Here is a 20,433-nt window from a genome sequence, read left to right on the forward strand (position 1 = left end):
AATCTGATGAGGAAACTTTCTCAGTTGACTCTAGCTTATGTCAAATTGACATAAAACTAGCCAGCACAGGTAGAATTGCCATCAGTAGTTTGACATAGCTGTGAACTATAATAATAACTGCCATGGAAAGATATGTCCATAGATTTCTTTGTTACATGGGTGCTTGGGAGTAATCAAGTGCTTTATGATTGGATTTAAGCCCTGTTCTCTAGTAGAAAACACATTCTTGGTACTGCAATCTGCCTCAGTAGTAAGCCTCTTACTATATTTTTGCAAAAAAACAAATATCAAACTACCAAATAAATTTCTAACTCTGTACCCGTAGAAAAGGTGCAGTCCTCAGTCCTCATTAGAGATGGTTCCTTGTGTAGAAGAAGGTGGTTAACACAGAAACTCACAACTGTTTAAATGTAGAGAGGGCGAGTCTGTGGAGTACTCAGGTACAAATGGAACTTCTATGTCACAAATCCTCTCCCAAAGCTCAGGACCATCATGGAAGAAGTTGCAAAATGATTCTAGGAGGCATCCATCAAGGAAAACAGGGACAAAAAGTTTTTCTAGATGTCACAAGACCTCAGTGCTCAGGTATTCAGAGCAGTTGTTGTTGCCTGCACAGTGTTAACAGGAAGTCAAATCAGTAAACATTTCAGAAGGATGGGGGAGGAGATCATGAGCCCTGACTCATAACTTAAGGATAATGACATAAAATTAAGAAACCAAGATCATGTTTTTCTCTATTCAGTTTCAATGCCAAATACATTGCCAAAAAATGAATTACATGTTTCTCAAAAAAACCCTTGATTATTTAAATTTATCAAGTATTTTATAGGAGAAGAGTAAACTTTGTTTTCACAATGAACACCATAAATAAAATCAACACAAATAAACACATGAATAAATGTAAAAGTTCTCATAATTTCATGTAGACTTTTACTTTATGTCATTATCCTTAATTAGAATCCTAGTTGTGCTTCCTGATTCTCTGGGTTCCACGCAAACCTTCATATCTGCTCTGCAGCCAACTTCAAGTTCTAAACTTTGATTCCACCAAACCAGAGTATGAGCTCTGCCAGCCTTGCTACCATCTGACTTCAGTACCCAGATACTGCAGACAACAGAGATCAGTTAGAGTGAAGAGAGGGAACAGCACAGGGTAAGACTGCTACACAGAGTCATTCTCTTTTACAATCAGACTGACACAAGAAAACAGTTCCATTGCTTATAAAAGAGAATCTATGTTCACACTGAGCTGTACTATATATTTGCGCATGTGTGTGTAAGCTTCATATCCATTTTAATCTATTATAACTTAAAACAGTCCAGGAGGTAATTATAACTTTTACCCTAATTTTATAGACACAGGAACAAAAATCAGGTTTAGCGATGAGGATGCTATTTCTGAGTAAGCTTGCTACAAACCTGCATAGCATTTTACATCATTTTTAGATAGTACAGTTGTAGTAATCAGTTTCAAAAAAACAAATTCACTGCCTCTGATTATCTTCAGTTATTTATCTGGGTAGATCCTGCAGAGGGAACAAAAGAGAAATTGCTCTGAATTTTAAATAAAACCTTTATCCTTCCATCAACACAGAAGCAGAAATTCATTACTTCATTGAGAATTTTCAGTCCATCCCTTCCTGATACAATAGTAACTTTACAACTGGTCCCTAGAAGGGGGTGGGTCTTTCTGGAAGATTGACTGTAGCTGCCTTTTTTTTTTTCCCAGCTGCTATAAGTAGAGAGGACTTGAGGAAGTAGGTGAAGACTCTGTTTGGCTTTCTGGGAAGAACCCTACCTGCTGCATCTAAAGGGTAAGAGCTCCTTATTATAGCCAAGCCCACAAGGAGTTTAAATGCGTTTAAGCTGGAAGCCCTAGAGTCTGGGGTGGTAATGGTGGGAAATGATCCTGGTGTGTGATGCGTGAAGATTTCTCTAGGTTAAAAGTTCATAAATGATCTCTATTTCAGGTTCAGATTCTCCCCCCCGCTCTCTCTCTTTCTCTCTCTCTCCCTTCTTCCCTCTCCCTCTTCTTCTCACCTTCCTCACAAAAATAGATATTTGTTGCATAGATTCAAGGTCATATTTTGGAGCATGGGCAATCTACCAGGGACCATTTCCCTGATGAAAAATGACTCTGCTGCTCCAAGTGACTTTCAATTGTATAGCTCTTCAGGTATGGGTTGTACTGTATGTGCCCCTACCAGATCTGTGCTGAAATATTGACTGGATTGATGGTGCATGTCTTGTACAGGTAACAAAACCTGCTTTAAGTTAATAATTACAGTGGCTTTGTCATGGACAGAAGACACCGACTTACAGTAGTCCTCTCTGACCTCTGGCTCTTAGAAACTCTCTGACACTTTTCTATGTTCTGTGAGCATTGGTTGCAATGTGATAGGTGTTGGGTGGCAGACAGGATGATATGGGGTGTCACTAAGATAATCACACCACAGTCATTTATTTACTCTCTACACTGCTGTGTGAGCTGCAAGAGAGAAACACATGAGCTGCCATGTTTGATGGTGTAACCGTTTCATGGGTTTCTTGTTTTTAATTTTTAAAATTTCTTTTAATTGAAAAAAATTTCCACCTCCTTCCAGCCTCCCATTTCCCTCACCTTCCCCCCATCCTTTCTCCCTACTCCACTCAGAAGAGCAGTCAGGGTTCCCTGCCCTGTGGGAAGTCCAAGGTCCCCCGCCCCCCCCCCCCACACCCAGGTTTAGGAAGGTGAGCATCCAAACTGGTTTGGCTCCAACAAAGTCAGTACATGCAGTAGGATCAAAACCCAGTGCCACTTTTCTTGGCTTCTCAGCAGCCCTCATTGTCCACCATGTTCAGAGAGTCCAGTTTTATCCCTTGCTTTTTCAGTCCCAGTCCAGCTGGCCTTGGTGAGCTCCCAATAGATCAACCCCACCATCTCAGTGGGTGGACACACCCTTGTGGTCCTGGCTTCCTTGCTCATGTTCTCCCTCCTTCTGCTCCTCATTGGGACCTTGGGAGCTCAGTCCAGTAATCCAATGTCGGGGTCTGTCTCTATATCCATCCATCACCAGATAAAGGTCTATGGTGATATGCAAGATATTCATCAGTATGGCTATAAGATAGGGCCATTTCAGGTTGCCTCTTCTCAGCTGCCCAAGGAACTAACTGGGGACATCTCCCTGGACACCTGGGAGCCCCTCTAGGGTCAAGTCTCTTGCCAACCCTAAGATGGCTCCCTTAATTAGGATATATACTTCCCTGCTCCCATATCCACCCTTTCTTTATCCCAACCATCCCATTCCCCCAAGTGCCCCCCATCCTCTGCTTCTCACTTTTCTCTCCCCATCTCCCCCTACCACCATCCCACTCCACCCCCAAGATCCCAATTTTTGCCCAGCAATCTTGTCTACTTCCAATATCTGGGAGGATAACTACATGTTTTTCTTTGGGTTCACCTTCTAACTTAGCTTCTCTAATTTCACAAATTATAGGCTCAATGTCCTTTATTTATGGCTAGAAGCCAATTATGAGCGAGTACATCCCATATTCATCTTTTTGGGTCTGGGTTACCTCACTCAGGATAATGTTTTCTATTTCCATCCATTTGCATGCAAAATTCAAAATGTTTTTTACCGCTGAGTAGTACTCTAATATGTATATATTCCACACTTTCTTCATCCATTCTTCCTTTGAAGGGCATCTAGGTTGTCTCCAGGTTCTGGTTATTACAAATAATGCTGCTATGAACATAGTTGAACAAATGTTTTTGTAATATGATAGGGAGTTTCTTGGGTATATTCCCAAGAGTGGTATTGTTGGGTCCTGGGGTAGGTTGATCCCGAATATCCTGAGAAAGCGCCATACTGATTTCCAACGTGGTTGCACAAGTTTGCATTCCCACCAGCAATGGATGAGTGTACCCCTTCCTCCACAGCCTCTCCAGCAAAGGCTATCATTGTTGTTTTTGACTTTAGCCATTCTGACAGGTGTAAGATGATATCTCAAAGTTGTTTTGATTTGCATTTCCCTGATGGCTAAGGAGGTTGAGCATGACCTTAAGTGTCTTTTGGCCATTTGAACTTCTTCTGTTGAGAAATCTCTGTTCAGATCCTTGCCCCATTTTTTTTTTCAAATTACCTAGCGTGTCTCAGACATTTATTTTATTTTATTATTTTTTTAATTTATTTATTTATTAAGGATTTCTGCACCGCAGCACAGACACTAAGGGCATCATTGAATAAATGGGACCTCCTGAGGCTGAGAAGCTTCTGTAAAGCAAAGGACACTGTCGCTAAGACACAAAGGCAACCCATTAACTGGGAGAAGATCTTCACCAACCCCGCAACTTACAAAGGTCTGATCTCCAAAATATATAAAGAACTCAAGAAACTAGACCGCAAAATTCTAATCAACCCAATTATAAAATGGGGCACTGAGCTGAACAGAGAATTCTCAACAGAAGAACTTCAAATGGCCAAAAGACACTTAAGGTCATGCTCAACTTCCTTAGCCATCAGGGAAATGCAAATCAAGACAACTTTAAGTTACCATCTTACACCTGTAAGAATGGCTAAAATAAAAAACACCAATGATAGCCTTTGCTGGAGAGGTTGTGGAGAAAGGGGTACACTCACCCATTGCTGGTGGGAATGCAAACTTGTGCAACCACTCTGGAAAGCAGTGTTTCGGTTTCTCAGGAAATTCGGGATCAACTAACCCATGCCCCATTTTTTAATTGGGTTAATTAGCCTTTTAAAGTCTAGTTTCTTGAGTTCTCTATATATTTTGGAGATCAGACCTTTTTCTGTTGCGGGGTTGGTGAAGATCTTTTCCCAGTCAGTAGGTTGCCTTTTTGTCTTAGTGACAGTGTCCTTTGCTTTACAGAAGCTTCTCAGTTTCAGGAGGTCCCATTTATTCAATGTTGCTGTTAATGTCTGTGCTGCTGGGGTTATACATAGGAAGCGATCTCCTGTGCTGGTATGTTGTAGAGTACTTCCCACTTCCTCTTCTATCAGGTTCAGTGTGTTCAGATTGATGTTTAGGTCTTTGATCCATTTGCACTTGAGATTTCTGCATGGTGATAGATATGGATTTATTTTCATTTTTCTACAGGTTTACATCCAGTTGTGCCAACATCATTTGTTGAAGATGCTTTCTTTCTTCCATTGTATACTTTTAGCTCCTTTATCGAAAATCAGGTGTTCATAGTATATAGGTTAAAATCCGGGTCTCCTATTCAATTCCATTGGTTGACTTTTCTGTTTTTATGCCAATACCATGCTGTTTTCAATACTGTACCTCTGTAATAGAGTTTGAAGTCAGGGATGGTAATGCCTCCAGAAGTTCCTTTATTGTATAAGATTGTTTTGGCTATCCTGGGTTTTTTGTTTTTCCATATAAAGTTGATTATTGTCCTCTCAAGATCTGTGAAGAATTTTATGGGACCTTGATGGGATTGCATTGAATCTATAAATTGCCTTTGGTAGAATTGCCATTTTTATTATGTTAGTCTTTCCAATCCAAGAGCAAGGGAGATCCTTCCATTTTCTGGTATCCTCTTCAATTTCTTTCTTCAAAGACTTAAAGTTCTTGTCAAATAGATCCTTCTCTTCCTTGGTTAGAGTTACCCCAAGATATTTTATGCTATTTGTGGCTATTGTGAAAGGTGATGCTTCTCTGATTTCCCTTTCTGCTTCCTTATCCTTTGTGTATAGGAGGGCAACTGATTTTTTGGAGTTGATCTTGTATCCTGCCACATTACTAAAGGTGTTTATCAGCTGTAGAAGTTCTTTGGTGGAGTTTTTGGGGTCGCTTATGTACACTATCATATCATCTGGAAATAATGAAAGTTTAACTTCTTCCTTTCCAATTTGAATCCCCTTGATCCTCTCATGTTGTCTTATTGCTATTGCTAGAACTTCAAGCACTATATTGAAGAGGTATGGAGAGAGTAGACAGCCTTGTCTTGTTCCTGATTTTAGTGTGATGGCTTTGAGTTTCTCTCTGTCTAATTTGATGTTTTCTGTCGGCTTGCTGTAAATAGCTTTTATTATATTTAGGTATGGCCCTGTATCCCTAATCTCTCCAATACCTTTTTCACAAAGGGGTGTTGAATTTTGTCAAATGCTTTTTCAGCATCTAATTAGATGATCATATGTTTTTTTCTTTCAGTTTATTTATATGATGGATTATATTGATAGATTTTCATATGTTGAACCAGCCCTGCCTCTCTGGGATGAAGCCTACTTGATCATAATGGATAATTTTTTGGATGTTTTCTTGGATTTGGCTTGCCAGTATTTTATTGAGAATTTTTGCGTCGATGTTCATGAGTGAGATTGGCCTGTAATTCTCGTTCTTGGTTGACTCTTTGTGTGGTTTTAGTATCAGGGTAACTGTAGCTCCATAAAAGTAATTGGCAATGACTCTTCTGTTTCTATATTGTGAAATACATTAAGGAGTATAAGTATATGTCTTTCTGGAAGTTCTGGTAGAATTCTGCATTGAAACCTTCTTGTCCTGGGCTTTTTTGGTAGGGAGATTTTTGATAACAGCTTCTAATTCTTAGCGACTAACAGGTCTATTTAGATTGTTCACCTGTTCCTGGCTTAACTTTGGTATATGGTATTTATCTAAAAAAGTGTGCATTTCTTTTACATTTTCCAATTTTGTAGCATACAGGATTTTGTAGTAAGACCTAATGATTCTCTGAATTTCCTCTGTGTCTGTGGTTATGTCCCCCTTTTCATTTCTGATCTTATTAATTTGTATATTCTCTCTCTGCCGTTTTATTAGCTTTGATAGGGGTTTATCAATCTTGTTAATTTTCTCCAGGAACCAGATTTTTGTTTCATTGATTCTTTGAATTGTTTTCTGTTGTTTCTATTTTGTTGATTTCAGCCCTTAGTTTGATTATTTCCAGTCTTCTACTCCTCCTAGGTGAGTCTGCTTCTTTTTTTTTCTAGACCTTTCAGGTGGGCTGTTAAGTCTCCAACTTGTGCTCTCTGCGTTTTCTTAAGTGGGCATTAGTGCTATGAACTTTCCTCTTAGCACTGATTTCATAGTGTCCCATAGGTTTGAGTATGTTGAGTCTTTATTTTCATTGAATTTAAGGAAGACGTTAATTTCTTTCTTTATTTCTTCCTTGATCCAGGTGTGGTTCAGTAGTTGAATGTTCAGTTTCCATGAGTTTGTAGGCTTTCTAGGGGTAGCATTGTTGTTGAATTCTAACTTTAATCCATGGTGATCTGATAAGACACAGGTGGTTACTAATTTTTTTTTGTAACTGTGGAAGTTTGCTTTGTTACCGAGTATGTGGTCAATTTTCGAGAAGGTTCCATGAGCTGCAGAGAAGAAGGTATATTCTTTCCTACATGGGTGGAATGATCTATAGATGTCTGTTAAGTCCATTTGATTCATTACATCCCTTTATTTTCTTATTTCTCTGTTAGGTTTCTGTCTGATTGACCTGTCCATTGGTGAGAGAGGAGTGTTGAAGTCTCCTACTATTAGTGTGTGTGGTTTGATGACTGCCTTGAGTTTTAGTAATGTTTCTTTTACATAAGTGGGCGCTTTTATATTAGGGGCATAGATGTTCAGGATTGAGACTTCATCCTGATGAATTGTTCCTCTTTTGAGTATAAGATGTGCCTCTCCATCTCTTCTGATTGATATTAGTTTGAAGCAAGTTCCCTAAATTTTCAGCAAAACACTTTCATCAACACAGAAGCAGAAACCTAATACTAGACTGAGAATTTTCAGTCCATCCCTTTATCGTACAATTGAAACTTTATAGCTAGTCCCTAGAAGGGGGCAGGTCTTCCTGGAAGTTTGACAGTAGCTGCTTTCACTTTCTTTTACAAGCTGCTATAAGCAAAGGGGATTTGAGGAAGTGGGTGCAGACTCTGCTCTGCTCTCTGGAGAGAACCCTACCTGGTGCATCTACAAGGTAAGAGCCTCTTATTCTAGGCAACCCCACAAAGAACTGTAAATGCCTTCCAGAAACTCATCCTGCTTTGTGATACCTGGAGATTTTTCTAAGTTGATAACACATAAATGATCTTAATTTCAGGTTCACGCCCTCCACTGCATCTCTTTCTTTCTCTTCTCCCTTAATCCCTCTTCCTCTACCTCACAAAATAGGTCTTTGTTGTCTGTCTCTTTGTTTGTTTTTGTTTTTCTTCTCAGTTTTAGGTATGTTTGTCCTAAGGATGTGGAGCTTTCCTTCTCCACCCACAGGCCGTGAACCTTCTATATTCACATCCAAGTGGTGGAACGTGTGCCTTTTGTGAATATCTGTCACAGAAGGCCTGGAATGAGAGGCTACGGTAATCAGTTTTCTGGATTTAAAGCACAGATTTCCTCACTCCCCAAAGCAGTAAACAGCCAGAATATGCAGGGTGTGGCCGGGTGACTCACCCCTGCCTGTACTTGAGCTGGTACTGACTGAGTTGTTAGCTCTATAGAGGCACCTAGTTTAGGACTGTAGCTTTAGTCACCTCTGGAGCCTGTCTTTCTTTTTCTCAAGGGCTTGGAACACTTGCCACAATTTGCAGATGAAGGAAATGGTTGGGAGAGGGTGAAAGACTCAGAGAGGGAAATTTGTTCTGAGGTTGGATTCGGAAATCAGTGTTTCATTGTAGGGGACCCTGGTCCTCCTCTCTCCCCTCTCGGTCTCCTCCAGAGGTCACTGCCAGCCTGAGATCTCTGCTCTCAGACACAGTCCATCCTGAAGCTGAGCTGCTTCTCAGTGAGTGTCCTGTTGTAAGCTTCCTGCTGCTGTCAGTAGAAATTCTTCTCCCCCTGCTCCAGGCCTACCTACAGGTTCCCAGGGAAAGTACTTCCCAGGGCTTGTTGTCCTCCTCTTTCTTGCGTAGCTGCTGCCTCTGTACTAATGACCAGATCTGAGCCTTTCTAATGCGGTCAGACACTTCCAATAGCTCAAAATAGCAGATGTAGAAAACAGCCCATTCTTTGACTGAAATATATAGGAAATCTCTAGGAAACACCACTGATATCAGAGGGTTGGTTTATAGAGAGACTAAGGAGGTGTCCCCAGCCTTCAGCCTGACCTAAGGCTTAGCTATGGAACTCAGGATGTTGTACAAGCTGACAATTTTCTTTTGCACTGAGCCATAACCACAGATTGAGAGACTTAAATAGTCATTAGGCTCAACCTGAAGGACCTAGCAACAGCCCTGCACATCTTTCAGAATTGCTGATTGGGATTACCAGGGATGGAAAGTTAATCCTTCCAGAAAGTTTTCCAGCCTGTAGATCTGAAAGAGAAGCCTGGAGTTCTAGGGGACTCGTCCTTGGCATCTGAACAAGAATGATGTGTGCTCCTTGTTGTGTATTTAGGGTCCTTAGGACAAATTTCCAGGGGAAACCACCCTTCTTACTGTTGGCCACTGTGGTCACATACAGTGACAACAGGGAGAATCAAACTAGCAAGGGGCCAGGTTTAGAAAGGCCCATAACAGCTTCCAGATTTATTTTGGACTATAATTCAGATTAGCCCAATCTCTAGACTCTGTGGATAAAATAATCGTGTAAATCATAACCTGGTAAAATTAATCCATCTCTTTTTCTTCATATTGAATTCAAGATTTGTATAAAACCATAATTCATGAAATATATTTAGGAAAGTCTGTTTTAAAAGAGAGAAAAATATTGTACATATGTTCTTTTTATATCTTAGAATATCTTTTAAAATGAATATTTTTAATTTATCTTTTGAAAATTTTATAGGTGTATATAATATATTTTATTATATCCCCTTGAGTCTCACCTTCCAGCTTCTCCTGACCAGTAAAAAGTCCCTCTCCCAAAAGCCTATTCTTTTATTTTTCTCAACATATTGAATCCCATAATGTTCCCAATATGTACATGAGTGCAGGGTCATCAACTGGAGTATGGGCTACCTACCATGGACCAAGTCCCTGGAGAAAAATGACTGCCCCATTTCAAGTAGTATCAAACACAAACCTCTTCAGGTAAGGACTGGATTGCATGCACCCCTCCCAGATCTATGCAGAAATATTAACTGGATTGATGGTATATGTCTTGTGCAGGTAAGAAAACCTGCTTTGAGTTTATGATTACAGTGGCCCTATCATGGACAGAAGACACCAACTTGCAGTAGTCCTCCTTGACCTTGGGCTCTTAGAAACTTACTGAAACTTCTCCCTGTTCTCTGAGCACTGGTTGCAATGTGAAAGGTGTTGGGGGGCAGACAGGATGATACAGATGACACCACGCCACTTATTTACTCTCTGTGTTGGACTAAAAAACAAAACAGCGGTTAGTTTCACTACTAAGACTTAAAGAAAAGTGACTAAGAGAAGCATAATGTAGAGTGCCGTTTGGATCACACAATTATTCATGGGAAGGACAGGGAATGGGTACTGAAGAGATTACTCCGTCTTTAAGAGCTCTGTTTTCTCTTCTGTAGAACCAAACTGCAGCTCCTAGGTTCTACATGCCAGCTCATAACCATCTGTAAATCCAGTCCGCGAGGATTCAATATCCTCTTCTGACCTCTGCTTTGTGTAATATGTTATGTGTAAGAGTATCTTCCTGCGCATGATGCACAGAAGTGCAGGAAAACACTCTTACATACAACATAAGAGTAAATAAAATATTAGAAATGCCTCTTATACTGGATTAAGAATGTTGAGGTTAAATTATCGGACCTGTCCAGGTTCCTGTGGACAGTTCACTTAATACTGTTTGTAAATATAGAATGGTGTTTGTAGCACTATAAGGTGATTTGAGGTGATTTTGGTGATTTCCTGTTAGTGGACACTTAGAGCCTCCCCACCTGAGAAGCATTAATCAGGAGAGTCACCACCAGAATCTCCCCTCCATGGATCCTTATTCCAACACTAAGAATTTGAAGCTGCTCCTGCAAGAGAGAACAGAAGCTGTATTATTGTTGCTGTAACTCTATCAAAATTCTCTTAAAGATGTGTCATTTCCACAGACACAGGCAGTCACAATGGAGCAGCACTGTGGTCTAATCACTGGCAACAAGGAACCAGGTAAGCCTGACTCGTAGTGATGAGGTCACTGGACCCAGCAAAACTCCTCATCTATGGTGCCAGTATAGTAAAGTTTGCTGATTTCCTATACATTTGTGTCTTCCCCAGTGCCACTGAAGAGCATCTCAGTAACCCTGTCCATCAATGACTTTGTGGCTAGTGTCTCTGCAACCTTAAATTATGAGAATGAGGAGAAAGTCCCCTTGGAGGCAATCTTTGTGTTCCCCATGGATGAAGACTCTGCTGTCTACAGCTTTGAAGCCTTGGTGGATGGGAAGAAAATTGTGGCTGAATTGCAGGAAAAGATGGAGGTCTGAAGGATGAGTTTGTTATGTCTTCCATCTTTCAAATTGCATTCTACTATTATCTTTTTTTCTACTACTATCTTTATAAACAATTCATAAGTACTGATGTTGACTGTTCTGTCTTTCTATCATGTCTAATTATGATTTGTCTAAATCAATAAGACAGAGACAATCGGGTAGAAGCTACTAAAATAAATTGTGCATAGTGCATAGAATCCATGACACTCCCTCTGAACAATTAGTATTTTCTTGAACCCTAGTGATTTTATTCAACTTACCTTGCCCTTGCTCTAGGCCCATAGCATCTATGAGGATGCCCTCTCCCAGGGCTACCAAGCTTACCTATTGGAAGAGGATGACTACTCCAGGGATGTCTTTTCTTGCAATGTGGGGAACCTTCAGCCTGGGGCCAAAGTGGCAGTGACCCTGAGGTATGTGCAGGAGCTGCCTCTGGAGACAGATGGGGCCCTGCGCTATGTGCTCCCAGCCATCTTAAATCCAAGATACCAGCTCTCTGGTAAGTCATTTCTGCCTTTGAAAGCTAGACATAGAAAGGCTCGGGAAATATACAAAATTAAGTTTGTCTTGGAAATTGTTGTCTTGGGAAAATTAATCTACTTTTTTATAGAACACTCAGTGGAGAGTTGCTTGAATATAAAGACTCCCATGGTCCCTTTGGAGGACCTTCCCTACACACTCAGCATGGTTGCCACCATCATTTCCCAGCATGGCATTGAGAGGGTCCAGTCCAACTGCTCCTTGAATCCTTTGCAGTACCTGGCTGATGACAAGACATCTGCTCAGGTGAACAGAAAGAGAACACTATTGTCAATCCCCTCTGTCTTCATTGTTGACTTGGTCATCGTTCATTCTTCCCACATCTTCCTTGCATCTTCTGACAATGCTTGGAGAGACACAATATCTACCTTCCTTGCTCTGGGTAAAGTGTAGACCCTTTTCCATACAGTCTTTCCTGTTACTTTTGATTGTGCTCCCGATGGAAGAAACCCAAATTCTAACCTTATCTCAGGAAGTGATCAGTTGCAGTTCTAACATGGCTTCTCTGCTGGTCTCCTTCTCAGGTTTCCTTGGCTGGAGGACACAAGTTTGACCGGGATGTGGAACTCCTGATTTACTACAATGAAGTGCACAGCCCCAGTGTAGCTGTGGAGATGGGGATGCAGGACATGAAGCCAGGTATTTTCTGTCTCCCACTTTGGTCCCTTTCTATGATGTAACTCCAAGTTAACCTGGGTTTTTCTACCTCCACACAAGATCAGAATATAGTCATTAAGATAATTGACTTTTCTCTCTCACATGGAATAATGATTGGGCTTCACAGGTAATCAGGTGATTATGGACCATAGGCTAATTTGCATAGATTACTAGGTAATTAGAGGGAAATATGACTAAATAATTAACAAGAAAATACACAAAACCCATTATTACCCTGTGGCAATGACTGGTCTTACAAAAATGACAAATAAATATAATCTTGTGACTACTTCTCATATGGGAGAATCAGTGATGTCCAAATCTGATGAAGTCTCATGCTTTACATTTTGTGGTGAGTTTACAGTGTCAAATGGTATTGAAACAAATTCGTTTGTTCCAACTGGTTTGAAACAATTAGTGTGCAAATAATAATATCCATTTTGATAATTCTAATATTTACAATATTTCTTCTCAAATAAATGTAGATGTCTATCTGACATGCAGGTGATATTGACTGATATTATAATCATATTATATCCAACATTACTAAGTGATGAAAAATGTAATTCCGTCACTACTTGTGTCTTCCCACCCACTATATAATGAGTTATAATGTCATTACTATGATAATGTACAACAAAAACTTTAGATTGAAAAATTTACATAGAAGGTCTCAAAATAATGGGATAGGAAAGTAGCTTTCAATACTAATATTACTATAAAATAATAGTTAGATTAGGAAAATAGCAGTATTATAATGCAGAAAATATGCAAATAGTAGTTCTTCATAGACAAATAATAATTTCACTTTAAGTAATTATGTTTTATTCTTTAGTTCACCACACCTGGATGTAATCTTGTTGCCGGTTCTTTCATTTTTGTCTTGGTAATAAGAGGAATGATCAAATTAAACACAGAGTTATCTTTAGGTCCTCTGTGTCCAGTAGAAATTGAACTTTGAAAAACAAAAATTACAAGAATCCAGCTCAAACTCTTTCTTTTGGCATTCTTGAATTTTTCATAGACCCAATTTAGCTTGTCAGTGAGTTTTGTTTCTTATGTACATCTAGTGTTTGTCACTTAGAACATTTCCTTATAAGTGCACTTATCTTTTATTAAAGCTGGCACAGCCCACGTAGGTGTTTTATCTCTTTGATTTTTCTAACCCATTCTGCACTGGGGTGCAGGCATCATCATACAACCCAACAAAGTTGCTGCAAATCTTTATTTGCAGGTTGGATATATAGAAGTTCATTGGGGGCCAGTTGTGTTTACAGTGTGACAGCTGGGCTTGGGCTTATGCTGCTGTAATTGTCAAAGCCCTGTGAGGACTTTACCAAGAAGCTGAGTTTCCATAGCCAACCACTGCACATATAACATTTTCAATATTTGCAAAGGTGACCTCACACTGAACCACACATAGGGGCTTTTTCTACTTCCCTCATTATTTGGCCAAATCTCTCTGAGGTCACTGAGGGGAATTCCAGCTTCCCTGGGATTCTTGTAACTTCCTCATCTCCCTGTAGCTCTTCTCTATCTGTTGCTGTTGATTTTCTTGGTCTCTGTTTTGGATTCTCATGAAGTATTTAAACTCAGAGTTGGTCTTCAGTCAGGAATGTTTTAATCCATGATATTGAACCTCATGATTCTGTGACTTACTATGTAATAGCTGCCATCCCTTGGTCTCATAAAGATTTTTCAACTCTTTTCTGTGATACGGTGTCCAGACAGGCTATCATGGGACATAACTGGTCATATTTTAGTCTTGATAATCTCTTCTATCTGTGATTTCTAAACCTTGTTTCCCAGGGCATGTATTTTGCCAGGTATATTCCTGTTCTCATACCCTTTGGAAATACAAGAGAAGCTTAAGAGACAGCTTGGCTCAGTAAAACCGTTAATATGATACCAACATGAGACATAGCACTCTAAACTAAATAATATGATAAACTTAAGGTATTAAATTGCACAAATTTAAAAGAAGAAAAATGTATAAAATTATAATTAACAGCTCAGTGTCAGTTAAGCCCTACCTTGAATTCTGTAAGCATATTGTATCATCCAAACTTACAACAACCCTATAGTACTAATTACTACCCTGTTGTTTCAGAAGATGAAACTGGGGACAAGAAGCAGAGATGCTCAATTATAAACAAGGAAGCTCTGACTTATGAAGCGAAACCATTTGAATTGGTTTGAAAGAACTAGCCTACACTATAAATGGAGAACTGTCTACTGCCTACATGGCCCTGTTCTAAAGAGTGTGGACATCCATTCCCATTATTCTCATGAGCATCTGGCTTCTCAGAAGAATGCTAGTGTCATGAAAACCACCTGTCTCTCAGTGTGGGGAGAAATGCACTTTACATATTCAAAATAACGCTACTCTTGCACACAGCACAAAAAGAATAAACTTTGTATGTGAGTTTTCTCAGTTCTGTATTGAATTGATGATTGGTTCTTGGAGACTTTAGAGCACCTGAATTTTCTTGTACCTTATAGGGTTTTCTCCTTTCTATACAGATAGTTTGATGGGAGCTCCTTCTGCAATGGTGAGCTTCTATCCAGACATCCCAGAAGTGGAGTTCTCAAAGGCCTGTGGAGAATTTGTGTTCCTCATGGACCGCTCAGGAAGTATGGGATGTCGCATGAACAACCAAAATTCTCAGCGACGCATAGAGGCTGCCAAGGTAAAGCCAGAATCTTCATCGTTCACTGTTCAGCAGTGCCATGTGAGGATGGTTGGAAAGGGCATGTGTATGGTCAAGTCATAGCTGTAGGTCCATTCTTCATCTGAGCAGTAACAAGCATGGCCACTCTAATCTCAGCCTTGAAATGAAAGGTGACAAAAGATGATGTCTTTTTATACCATTAGGAATCAGACCATGGTTTGGATGTTTGGTAGAGCTTTCTCTCACTCCATCTCCTCATCTCTCGCCCTCAGGAAACTCTGCTGCTGTTGCTGAAGAGTTTGCCTATGGGTTGTTATTTCAACATCTATGGATTTGGATCTTCCTATGAAAAATTCTTTCCGTAAGTTTGTGGGAAGACTATGGATTGTGAAATAGTGTACTTTAAAGGAGGGGCTGTAATTTTAATCTGACTAGTGCAGAGTAGTTATCAACACTGGGGGTTTCAGGAACAATTTTTGTGATAGTAATTTTGCAATAGGAATAGCAATGTGCACTATTGCCATGTGACTAGACATGCTTGTTTCTCTAAGGGAGAGTGTGAAGTACACTCAGAAAACAATGGAGAAGGCAGTGGAAAGGGTGAAGCATTTAAAAGCAGACCTAGGAGGCACTGAAATCTTGAAACCACTCTGCGATATTTACAAAGCTCCCTTCATTCCTGGACATTCCTTACAGGTGAGCTTTAGAACCAAGATGAGAGGAAAAAACTGTGAGATTTTCCACTAACCAGTTCTCCCAATATAATTGTGTAAATAGTGTGTAAATTTAAACCGTCTGCCATAGAATGAAGAGAAAACCGATCAGAGGCAGTGTTCTTCCTCTATTCCTTGAGGGCATGGAGTCTACAGTCTTTTGTGGTACCTCGAAAGTTTAAGATGCAAGGTTCATGGGGAGGATGTGAAACTTCCAGGGTGTGAAACTCTTCCCAGTAAAGAGTGTCTGTGGCCACATGTAAATGACAGTGGAGCACTAGGGTCCCCAGCCCCGTGTGAAGAAGTTACAAGGACTGGAAATAGTTGTGGACCATGAGGCCCAATGCTGTTGTCCTCTGATGAACTCAACAGAAACTTGATGAATGCATCTTTTTCTTTGTTTTTCAGCTCTTTGTCTTCACAGATGGAGAAGTTGACGACACATTTAGTGTCATTAAAACAGTTCAGTTAAACAGCAAGAAGCACAGGTATGGGGAGAGTGTGGTTTCTAAGTTTCTGACTGGACCGTAAGCAGCACCATATATAGCATGTTCCACACGATATCATGGGATCTCATGCTTCTAAAGGGACAAGTGACTCAAGGGCTTTCCAGTTAACTAGCTGATCCTTTAATTTCTATAAAATTTTAAAAAGTAGTTTTCCACTTAACACTGATACCACAATGTCAGTGTTCCTTATTTTTGCAAATCTCTAAAGGATATATTGATTGCATTTTCATTATAAAGATACTGGTAATTTAACATAGAAAGTTACTCAAATCATTGTTATCTGGGCAGATTAGTTATCACAGTGTGCTACCTGTGCATCCATCACAGGTCTGGAGCTAGGCAGTTATCAATCTTCTCTTGCTCTTTCCACAACTCACTTGTTTAAACCTAGCTCAAATAAAATTTGTATGGATTATGTGAAATTTCCTTGATTTGCCATCCTACTGAGTTTTGTGGTTTGTGTGTCTTTCCATATACCTCACCTTCTTCTTTCTTTATCTCACCAGTTTGTTTATATGTACACACAATCATATTCAAGTTACATAAGTGTGTTTTTCCATGAAGTAGCTCAGAATATTTTATATTGATTCTCATAATGACGGACTTTCTTCGGTCTCTGTAGTGACTGAATTACCTATCATGAGCCATCTACTGGAGATTTAATTTATATGGGAAAATATGAGTTAGCTAAAGACACGTGATACTGTGTATTTAGAAGGGATCTTGGACTCCAACTCTACAGAAAGCAAAGCAGAGTCACATGAACTGTACTGTTCTTTAAGTAAACAGAGTTGTCCAATTTCTGTGGAAAGGCAATTTCACACGCTGTAGTAATTTAAGTCAAATCAGCTTTACAAATGGATTCCAGTTGCTTCATTACCTCACAATTTGAGTGTTTATTTTCTTAAAATTTACCCAGTTTTGTGCATGGGAATTAAAGTTGCTCAGGGTTTAAAGTTTTATTTTTCTGATAGTTCTACTTCATTCAACTTTTAATATTTCATATTTAGAGTGTCATTTTGGTATTCTTTTAAATCTCCATACTACTGTTATTATTTTCTCTAGTAAATTTTCTTTTTTTTTACTGAGATGTATTTGATTTTATAGTTGAATATATTAATGACAATTTTCTTACTCTGTAGCTTACATTTTCACTATTAAGATTATTCCTCTACTTTGTTTTCTAAGAGGCTTCCCTATGCAGTTCTGACTGGTCTTTAGTAAGATCAGTCTGGCCTCAGTGGGTGTGTTTTCACCTGTCTTTTCTTCTAGAATTCTCGGGTTGCAGCCTTACTCAATTAATTTTCTGGTACCACACCTTACTCAAGTAATTGCCATTTTAATTTGTATTCCCTTAAGTTTCTCTTTGGAGTTATGAATTTTGCATGTGCTCTGTAAAGTTATTTTTTTCTATTCAAGTTATGTAGATAGTTTACCTTTCCTTTCAAATGATTTTACTCTATATTTTGGTTCTTTGTTAGTTCCACACATGTAATACACATTCTAGTTACTCTCTCTTCTCACCCTTTCCCATCTCCTCCACATCTCCATCAATCTTCCCTTTTCTACCTGTTCTTTTTTTTTGTTTATGTCTTTTTGTTTTATAGTGTGACCAATTTTGTTTAATCATTGCCATCTCTACTACCACTGGATTGGGGCTGTCCATTGAATCCTGGCAGGTTTACCCTTGGATATACAACTGAAGGCTATGAATACCCTTCTCACTGATACTTAGGATGTTATTCCCATAACGGTCATACAACTATTGCTTTAGTGAGTATATTGTCCTGACAAATAATATTATAGTTCATAGGGCTCACAGATGCTTAAGATCATAGATGCCTTTTCCCCTCAGCAACTTTTATAGTATCTTTTGATTTCTCTATATCATACAACCAAGGTGTATGGTGGCTTCAACATTAGGGTCTTAGGTAGACAACCATGAGCAATGGCAAGACTCGCTTTTGTTTTCTGGGCCTCCTTGAACAACAACTCATGAGTAGTTATACATTTCTCAGCTTTTGGGTTTTGTTTAGTAACCCATAGTTTCAAAGAGAAGCTTTTTCTGACAAATAGACTATCTCCCTTTCAGTTTTAAATTAAGAAACTCAGCACCAGATTCACCTGCAGTACCGAGCTTTGTCCAGGCACTCAACTCTGTTTGCATTTTGTTTTATTTTATTTTTATTTATTTATGAAAAAATTTCTGCCTCCTTCCCACCTCCCAATTCTTTCCCCCTCCCCCCACTTTTTTCTCCCTCCCCCCACTCCTCTCCCCCTCCCTCTCAAGTCTGAAGAGCAGTCAGGGTTCCCTGCCCTGTGGGAAGTCCAAGGTCCTCCCCCCTCCATCCAGGTCTAAAAAGGTGAGCATCCAAACAGACTAGGCTCCCACAAAGCCAGTACATGCAGTAGGATCAAAACCCAGTGCCATTGTCCTTGGCTTCTCCTCAGCCTTCATTGTCCACCATGTTCAGAGAGTCCGGTTTTATTCCATGCTTTTTCAGTCCCAGTCCAGCTGGCCTTGGTGAGCTCCCAATAGATCAACCCCACCATCTCAGTGGGTGGACACACCCCTCGCGGTCCCGACTTCCTTGCTCATGTTCTCCCTCCTTCTGCTCCTCATTGGGACCTTGGGAGCTCATTCCGGTGCTCTAATGTGGGTCTCTGTCTCTATTTCTATCCATCACCAGATAAAATTTCTGTGGTGATATACAAGATATTCATCAGTATGGCTATACAATAGGGCCATTTCAGGCTCCCTCTTCTCAGCTGCCCAAGGAACTAACTGGGGACATTTCGCTTGACACCTGGGAGCCCCTCTAGAGTTAAGTCTCTTCCCAACCCTAAGATGGCTCCCTTAATTAGGATATATACTTCCCTGCTCCCATATCCACCCTTCCTTTATCCCAATCATCCCATTTCCCAAGCTCTCCCCATCCTCCCCTTCTCACTTTTCTCTCCCTATTTCCCCTTACCCACATCCCACCCCACCCCCAAGTCCCCATTTTTGCCTGGCAGTCTTGTCTACTTCCAATATCCAGGAGAATGACTATATGTTTTTCTTTGGGTTCACCTTCTTACTTAGCTTCTCTAGGATCACAAATTATAGGTTCAATGTCCTTTATTTATGACTAGAAACCAATTATGAGTGAGTACATCCCATGTTCATCTTTTGGGGTCTGGGTTACCACACTCAGGATAGTGTTTTCTATTTCCACCCATTTGGAAGCAAAATTCAAGATGTCATTGTTTTTTACCACTGAGTAGTACTCTAATGTGTATATATTCCACACTTTCTTCATCCATTCTTCCATTGAAGAGCATCTAGGTTGAGATAGAGTCTTACCTCGAACTCTTTATTGCCAAACAAAATTTAAACTTTCACTTTTCCTGGTTTAAGTCCCAATAATCTAGGATTACCTACTGGCATCTATAATTTCTTCCTTTTAGAGTGTCTAAAATATACTTCCAGTTCATTTTGCTACAGATATTTGGTAATTTTATATTTTTTTTGTCACTGAATGTATTCGAAGACTACACCATGTGAATTAATCATCTCTCTGGTAATTCTTAATTTCCAGTGCACTAGAACATCTATTCTGCTAATTATCAAGATTTCCTTGCTTCCTTCTGTCCATTCACTCTCCCTCCCTCCCTTTCTCCCTTCCTTCCTTCCATTCTTTTCTTCTTAGTCATGATTTCACTATGCACATGTATGTACTAATGGAGTATGTATATTTGAGTAATAAATGATGATTGAATTCAACAAATGAATTTTATCCACATGTTGAGGTAGGTGGTGGTTTTATTCTTTATTATTTTATGTGGAAACAGTGAATATGGTTACATCTTAGTACCACCTTGCAATTTTGGGCAAACCCATCTCATTATTAATGAACAATATTTGCCACATCTTCTGGAATTCATTTGACCTGTGTAGCTTAGGACATTGAATATTTATCAATGAGAAGAAATCCCATGAACTTCAAATT

At 39.6% G+C, this 20,433-nt stretch overlaps 1 protein-coding gene across 3 annotated transcripts in view; it reads left to right on the plus strand.

Annotated features, from left to right (window-relative positions):
• The first annotated feature begins 1,781 nt into the window (after nucleotides 1–1,781).
• The window catches only part of LOC142846202 (von Willebrand factor A domain-containing protein 5A-like), a 33,345-nt gene continuing 14,693 nt past the window's right edge, over nucleotides 1,782–20,433 (plus strand). The window contains exons 1-10 of one of the 3 annotated variants that reach the window (XM_075966315.1): nucleotides 1,782–1,814; nucleotides 10,970–11,027; nucleotides 11,136–11,338; nucleotides 11,627–11,849; nucleotides 11,961–12,136; nucleotides 12,415–12,529; nucleotides 15,071–15,237; nucleotides 15,492–15,580; nucleotides 15,771–15,915; nucleotides 16,341–16,420. In XM_075966315.1, the coding sequence (XP_075822430.1) occupies nucleotides 10,985–11,027; nucleotides 11,136–11,338; nucleotides 11,627–11,849; nucleotides 11,961–12,136; nucleotides 12,415–12,529; nucleotides 15,071–15,237; nucleotides 15,492–15,580; nucleotides 15,771–15,915; nucleotides 16,341–16,420 (1,241 nt within the window). In that variant the 5' untranslated portion in view covers nucleotides 1,782–1,814; nucleotides 10,970–10,984. Of the gene's footprint in view, nucleotides 1,815–7,807; nucleotides 7,934–9,883; nucleotides 9,981–10,969; nucleotides 11,028–11,135; nucleotides 11,339–11,626; nucleotides 11,850–11,960; nucleotides 12,137–12,414; nucleotides 12,530–15,070; nucleotides 15,238–15,491; nucleotides 15,581–15,770; nucleotides 15,916–16,340; nucleotides 16,421–20,433 lie in introns of those variants that run through there. The other 2 variants (XM_075966314.1, XM_075966312.1) reach the window with 2 other exon arrangements.

This window comes from Microtus pennsylvanicus, chromosome 3, assembly GCF_037038515.1.
Source record: "Microtus pennsylvanicus isolate mMicPen1 chromosome 3, mMicPen1.hap1, whole genome shotgun sequence".
Taxonomy (NCBI): domain Eukaryota; kingdom Metazoa; phylum Chordata; class Mammalia; order Rodentia; family Cricetidae; genus Microtus; species Microtus pennsylvanicus.